This window comes from Cynara cardunculus, assembly GCF_001531365.2.
Source record: "Cynara cardunculus var. scolymus isolate 2C chromosome LG 5, CcrdV1, whole genome shotgun sequence".
Classification (NCBI taxonomy): domain Eukaryota; kingdom Viridiplantae; phylum Streptophyta; class Magnoliopsida; order Asterales; family Asteraceae; genus Cynara; species Cynara cardunculus.
Genome location: NC_037532.1, coordinates 31,975,253 through 31,983,453, shown reverse-complemented (window position 1 = coordinate 31,983,453; position 8,201 = coordinate 31,975,253). Strand labels below are relative to the sequence as shown.

Here is an 8,201-nt window from a genome sequence, read left to right as displayed (position 1 = left end):
GTTTTTTATAGAAACTTGTTCTGATGAGACCGAAGCATATTGCCGTACTATTGAGTATGATTATGACGTGGAAGAGGTAACTACAATTACAATACTATTGACGATGATTTGGTATATTTATTTATTTAGTCTTTTACATACATTTTATTTTATAGGAAGCTAAGGAAAGTGAAAGCTTGGGTTGACGAGTTTGGCCGTTTGGGAGTTCTCGGTTTGAAGTTGGTAAATAGTAATCTAGTTGGATTATGTCTAAACTCTAGTTTACTTTGGGATTGTAATTTAAGACGTTTTTTGGTTGATCATGTACTCAATATATGTGTTTTTCTGCTCGGTTTGGAGATGTTTTTAATTTTTATTCCAATTTTTGGTTTGATAATGTGTTTTTCCAGATTCGGGTTCGGGTTCGGGTAAAACCAATGGGTAACGGTTATTTTTGCTCTTAACGGGTTACCAACGGGGATCGGGGAAACCGCGGGGACCCGATGGGAATCCCCGATAAGATCCCCGACGGGGATCGGGACGGTTACGGGGATGGTTATGGTTATCGGTTTCGGGGACGGGGACTCTAAAAACCGGCCCGAACCCGGCCCGTTGCCATTCCTAATTTTAGAAGATTGTAAATACGCATATTATGTTCACTGTCTTGCTCATCGGTTGCAATTGGCATTAATGGCCGCTTCTCAAGGAGTTGTAGCACTACGTAAGTTTTTTACAACGTTGTCTTTTGTTGTCATGAATGTTGTTAGTGCTTCTTCCAAACGCATTGACCAACTACGAGATGCATAAGTCGAGCAAATTGCATACTTGATTTCTGTTGATGAATTAGAGACCGGTAGAGGTCTCAATCAAATTGGTACATTACAACGAGCCGGAGATACTAGATGGAGTTCTCATCTCAGATCTGTTTCTAGCCTAATCAAGATGTTCAGTCCAACTTGTGAGGTTTTGCTCAAAATTTTTGAGGAAGGAACTGGGCCAATCAAAGGAGATGCAGATTTGGCATATGAGGCTATGACGACATTTGAGTTCATATTTATCTTGCATCTTGAAAGAGAAATAATGGAGATCACTGATATACTTTGTCAAGCTTTACAAAGGAAAGATCAAGATATTTTTAACTCATTGAGGTTAGTTGCATCTACCAAATTGTTATTGCAACTAATGAAAGATGAAAGCTGGGATGCTTTGCTTTGCKTTGTTAAGTCATTTTGTCAGGTACATAACATAATTATCATACACTTGAACATCGTTATCAAGTAAATCTTCCTAACTTATCTTCTTCTTGACTTGTTTTCTTGTCAGGTACGTAACATAGATATTCTCGAATTGTCTTCTTCCTACGTTAGCAGAGGGAATCGAGCTCTTAATGAGCATAGTGATCATACACTTGAGCATCATTACCGAGTGGATATCTTTTATGAAGCAATTAATTGTCAATTAATGGAATTAGATCATCGTTTCAGTGATGGTTCCATGGAGATGCTTCATCTTGCTTCAACTCTAGATCCTAAAAATGCGTACGAGACTTTTAGAAGTCTTGATGTACGAGAACTTGTAGAGAAGTWTTATCCTGAAGATTTCAGTGATCATGAGARAAYAATTMTGAAAATGCAACTTCAGCATTATGCTATTGATGTCGTTCAACATGTAGATTATAAGCAATTGACATCTCTTGCAGAATTGGGTCAATGGTTGGTAAGGACTAGAAGAGAAATCACTTTTGATCTTATTTATCGATTAATAAGTCTATTACTTACTCTTCCAGTTTCTACCGCGACAACCGAGAGATCGTTTTCAGCAATGAATATTGTGAAAACAAGAATACGGAATAAAATGGATGATGAGTTTCTAAATGACTCGTTACTTTTGTTCATCGAAAGGGAAGTAGCTGAAAAGATTAGTTTGGAGGAAATTGTGGAAGCGTTCAAGGTTGCGAAAGATAGACGGGTTCCACTTTGATTTGCTATGTTTGACATGTTTATATTTAACGTTTAGTTTTAAAGTTTTACTATGTTATAACTTTGRATAATGTATTTTTGGTACCTTTGAAATATATAATATACTAGCTCCGGCCCCTACGGTTAGAAAGCTTGTGTTCCGCCCCTGCGTTATATAGATCCCATATCAATTGAGAAATACAAAAGCTTGTCGAGTTATTGGGTTGAATGGTATGTATAATTTGTTCGGTAAAGTATACAATATATTCGACACATGTTTAAATACTGATTATTTTAAAAGTATGAATTTTAAATATACAAAATCAATTAAATAATATTTTAATAAAAGGGACATGCATAACATAATCATATGTTACTTGACTTCAACATGGTTCTCAAAAACTCTTGTTTAATAATTAAATAAATTTTTTATCACCTGTTTTGAATAATTATGGGGGTCAGGGCTTTGATGGCGGTGGGGAAGCCAGGAGGGGCAGATCTTAAAGGTGTTTGTGGTTGTATGTCTCGGGGGAAATTTACAAATTAATTATAAGAAATGAATAAACTTAATTTGAATTATGAATTTATATATTGATATATTTAATTTATTTTATTGATTATAAAATCGGAAGAAAGGGATTGACGAATCATGGTCGAATACACTTAGGGTTTGTTTGTTTACTTCTTAATAGTTCCATTAAGAGGCAGCATCTGAATCATTAAGAGGTGAATCTTGTTTGACAAAAAAATATCTACCTTTTAATGGTTCTAAAACCCCCTGAATGATTTTGTATCATGAGTCTCCCTTAACCATTAAGTGTCATGGTTTCATTGTAAACAATTATATTTCATTTTGCACTATACCATGAAAGCCTCTTAATCATTCCGACCACTTCATCATTCTTCACCAAACCATTCAGCAACTGTCAAACAACCCCTAAGGAAGTAGTGTTGCCATTCATATTGTTTATTGTAATGTAAAAGTTTGATGACGTTTAACACTATTATCGTTATGATTTGTTTTTATATTAATATTGAATATTGTCGTGGGAAAAACAATTGGGAGGCTATAGTAAAATATCGAACCTTAAATACGAGTCTTAGGGGACCTTTCTTTTGAGAACTATCTAAATTATAAGATTTCTGAGTATTATTTCATATGATTTTTTTCCATCTGTTACTAAAATTTAATTTAGTGTGATTAATAATGTGTTTTTTCCCAAATGTATTCGGTTCACAATGGCGTGTTGTGAAACAAAAAGCTCACGTAAAAAAGTTTCGTATTGTAAACTGAATAAATATGAAACATATACACAGTGAAATAAATATATTTAATCAATATGTTAAATAGTATATTTAGATGAAAAGAAATCATGTGAAACAAAACCGTAAGGTAGAAGTTCTTACGATCGCACAAATTTTAGAGTTGTAAAATGATTACACCCCTAATATTTACAATGGAGGAACACAAACCCATAACTGTAAATTGTCAACAATGGAAATAATCTTTTAGTGTTTTGTATTTTTGGGTTGGGTTCCAATAAGAATATTTGTAAGTTGCGATGAGAATCACTACGAACAAAGAGGCTTCATTAACGGAAAATCCATCGTCGCAGACTATCGTCGGATCTTATTGTCGGAGAAAGTGTGGCTGGTGATCTTGATTACTGACAGATTTTTAATCACCGACGGAGAAATCTGTCTGTGATATTTAATCTGCTAGTGATCCGCCACAAATAGGTCAATGCAGGTATTTAAATAGGTCAATGCAAGTATTTAAAGGTAGATAGACGTTTTGGTCTTTTTGATCTCACCATAACTCTTATTCTAAAACGATTCCAAGTCTTGTATAGTATTTATTAAATGTAATTAATTTTTATTTTATATTACAATAATTATTAGAAACCCTACTTGATTTCCTTTATCAGTTGTAGTTTGATTAGATGGAAGAGTCAACAAAAACAGGAGCTTAAAATCTCTAGTCATTCATGCATCGGTCATTTATCAAAGTACTGGGTTGATGGAGAAAGTCGACACATACCATAAATGAAATCATGACTTAGACGCCAGTTAGGCAACCTTTGGTACACAAACATAATTAGATAGGATTGGACAAGACAAGAAGGCGAGACTAGACGAGACATGACTGGACATATCAAGTGTGTATATGGTATTTGGTACGAATATGACTGAATACGATAGAACTAGACATGATAAGTATCTTTCTGGTGGAGGAGGTTGTTGTAGTGGGGGAGAAGGTGAAGGTGGTCGATAACGGTAGTAGCGGCGATGGACGACAATGATTATGGAGGTGGTAGAGGAGGTTGTTATAATGGAAGAGCAGGTATAAAATATGGCCTAATCACATGTGATTTTACGCTAAAATCACATACAAAATAACATGTGATTCATGCGTCTGATCATAAGTCACGTCGTCCACACACCCTTGTTTTAACCTTTAATATAAAATTATATGTAATCATCTTGATTTTATTATTTTTTATATTCTCTTATTTAATTATTTTTCTCTATCTCTTTACAAGCATGATGCATGTGATTGATTTCAAGTTTTCTCTCTCCTTTTAAATGGTTATACTGTTGAATCATATGGTAATATATGCTTACCTACTGCAATTTAAGAAAACATGTTTTTTTTTTGCAATATATGTTTAATATTTATGTAAAATAAAATTCAAAAGTACAATAATCTCGTTGAAAAATCTCAAATAAAATATAATATATAAAAATGTATCATATTATATAGAGTAGATTAAAGTCCAAAAAGCAATGCTAAAGAATTATTTGATTAGTCATAATCAATATATGCTACAAAAAACTCAATTTCTTTAAGTAACGAGTTTTCTTAAAAATATCTTATATTTCGATTCTAAAAGTAGAAATCTCCTTCAAAAATAACAGTAAATACATAAAAGCAGTATTACTAATTATAACAAAATAGCCCAAATGATCCCAAGGAACTATCGTATGGGATATGTTTTGGATGCTTAATAATCAATACTATACCTTAAGTATAACATAAATACAAGTGACACCAAATTATACATTTAAATATATAAACGTCTAACAATAAGTCATAAACAGATAGAGAATAAAACTTATAAGTCACCATTTACTTAGGTTTTAAGGGTTCAACGCCATAATATGCAAATGGCTTTTTAAAATAAAATAAAGTAATATTTCTGAAAATACTTCAATTCATAACCATTCATTTAAAAAGAATAAAGAGTACTAACCTAGAAACTATAATAAAGATGCATAAAAGTCAAGAAAATACCAGTTCAAAAGGTCCGGCCCAGGTAAGTTTGAGCTAGCGCTAGACCAAAAAGCTTAGTTAGATCAAATAATTTTTTAGGGTCGAGTTAAAAGATGGTCTAAAAAAGCTTCAAAAAGCATGATGAGATTCAATTTCATAATCAAAGCCTACGTCAACTTTCTTTTCCGTATAAAAACTAGCTCGGAAGGTAAAGGCACAATCCATGATTGAAGAAGCGTCCCTTGTGCATCTCTTTCTATAGGCAAAAAGTCAAGGTAGTGTAAGAGATTATAGAAAAGCAAGGACAATTAAGTACATTCTCATGAGTAGTCGAACGTCTATTGCTTCTCTTCCATAAGAAGAGTGATTAGTTCATTATGAGGACTTTGAATTAATTCATTACGAAGACTCTCAACTAATTATTCAGCATGGTTCATGCATTTTAGTTTCCAAAGTTTAGGCATTTGCTAATTTATCTTTTAAGAATCAAATACATGATCTTAAAGTCGTAATATATTACATCAATTTAATAAACTTCGATGTGGTCTCATTATCTTGTGTTTATTAAAAACTATCTTAAACACTTGATCAGTGATTAAGTATTTTATTCAATGAAGTGAGAAATTAAGCAATATATTTTTATGGGATGGAGAGAGTATAAACATCTATACATGCACACACACATATATGTATGTATATATTAGTGTATGTGTGTATAAAGGTCATATGGTGGTATTTCTATGTGTTGTAAAACCAATTGTTTTAACTAATTTGTCGTTATCAGTTCTATAGTGTTTAACAGATTTGATGTATATCTTTTCACATTTTTATAACTAAAATAATTGGATTTTAAGAAGCATGTATAAAATTGTTGCAATAAAAATGATTTTAAAGGTAAATGTAACATTGTATGACCATAGCACTACAAGAAAATGCACATATAGCAATAACATCTACATCAACGACTTTTAGTGTTACTTATTACAAAATTGATTGACAATGGCTTTATCAAACCAAGTCCATCTCCTTGGGATACTCCCTTGTTGTTTGTTAAAAAAAAAGACGAGATGATGAGAATGTGTATTGATTATCGAGAACTGAATAAACTGAGGATAAAGAATAAATCATTTGCCAAGAATCGATGATTTATTTAATCAATTAGTTGAGGGAAGTTACTTCTCCAAGATCGATTTGCGGTCTGGGTATTATCAGTTGAAAGTCAGAAACAAAGATATTGTCAAAACTGCGTTCCGAATTAGATACAGACATCATGAGTTTCTAGTCATGCTGCTTACTGGAATTGATTAATATGATATGTAATGAATATCTTGGTAAATTTGTTATTATATTTATCAATGATATTCTTAGATACTCACAATCAGAAGTTGAGCATTGTCGAACATCTTGGTTTAATTCTCGAACTTTTGAAGAAGGAGAAATTATATAACTTATTATAACATTTTTAGATAAAACATTTTATTTTTTAATTCTATAAATTAGATCTTATATATAAAGTTGTTTATTAAGACACCTAATGATTAACGAATTTCTATAAACATAATGTAAGGTTAATTTAATTCTCTAGGAATAAGAAGTTGTTTTCCTCTCTTTTAAAAAAAATAATTTGGGGGTGGATCCCGCTTTATTTTACAAAAATTAAGAAAAAAGATTTAATGTCAAATCGGAAAAACCAAAATACCTCTCTCGCTAGAAAACCCGGCGTAATGGTTCACTATTGCTCACTTCTCAACCATTAGGCCTTGACCTAGTGGCCACCTCCTTCCGTAAATGTCTGCCTTGGGCATGCCCACCCGGGTTCGATTCCAGGGGAGGACAGGTTGTCTTTTCCGGTGCTTGCTTATGAGGTATGGCAAGTAGGGTTCACAAAATGTGGACCACGGGACCATGAGGTCCCCGCCATTAAACCTTTTTTTTATTGCTCACTTCTCGCTTCTCCTATAAACCACTTCCGTTTATTTTACAAAAAAATCGGCTTTATAGGCACTTATAAGGTATAAGCGTCATAATAAAATATTTTATAGAACTTAAGTTTATAAGACCATATTATAAATCGTCTTAACTAAAAGTGTTACAAAATGTTTATAAGACAATTTTTGACTTTTTATACAAACTTGTATGACAATTTTAAAAACAAATTGTCATATTAGCTTATTATACGACGTTATTTAGCAAAAGTGTCCAAAGTACAAATGTCCTATGAAAAGATGAGTTTATAAAACAATTTTAAAATTATTCTATAAAATAGTTAATATAACATTTTATTCTAAAACGTCTTAAGAAACTTGTTTAAACTTCCAAAAATGTCTTAGAAACCTATTGTAATACTTAAGACAAGACGTTTATAATTTGATCCTATAAACTTAACCTCTATAAAAAAAATATTCTATTAGGACGTTAGATATTATAAACATCAACCAAATTTTTTGTAGTGTGTCATCTTGTGTTGATATATTACTACCCTTTTGAATGATCTTCACTCTCTTGAAACAAAATAGTAGAACCTTAATTACATATTGTCAAGATTACATGAAAGAGAATCTCTTTGATGAGTTAATGCTTTTAACACTTGGGGTTGTTTCATATGAAAGTCGTAGCCGTAGTTCAATTCTTAAATATCATAATGATCGCCTTTAAATAATACAAGTGTGTAATAAGTAGATATGAATATTCAAAGATATTGTATCATTGTTGATATGTGGCACGTTATGTACGTGCGAACAAAAAAGCTGAAACCAAACTAAAAAAACAAGTTACTTAATAATTCATATATCAAACAGGTGAGATAAATATGTACATGCTTTTACATTCTATTAGCGAGTCTATTAGTTCAGACTGTAAAATAAATTAATTCGTATATATATTCATTTTTGTCTTACAAAGTAAAAAAACTTGAAACATTTTTATTTTAGTATGTTTTGTTGATTTATCATACGAACACGACTAAAAGTGGGATTTGGAAACCATACTTA

At 31.9% G+C, this 8,201-nt stretch overlaps 1 protein-coding gene across 1 annotated transcript; it reads left to right on the top strand.

Annotated features, from left to right (window-relative positions):
* Positions 1-531: 531 nt before the first annotated feature.
* Positions 532-1,959, top strand: LOC112513005. The gene is made up of 3 exons (XM_025119127.1): positions 532-700; positions 827-1,215; positions 1,303-1,959. The coding sequence occupies exons 1-3, from the start codon at positions 532-534 to the stop codon at positions 1,957-1,959; spliced, it is 1,215 nt and encodes a 404-aa protein (XP_024974895.1).
* The last annotated feature ends 6,242 nt before the right edge of the window (positions 1,960-8,201 follow it).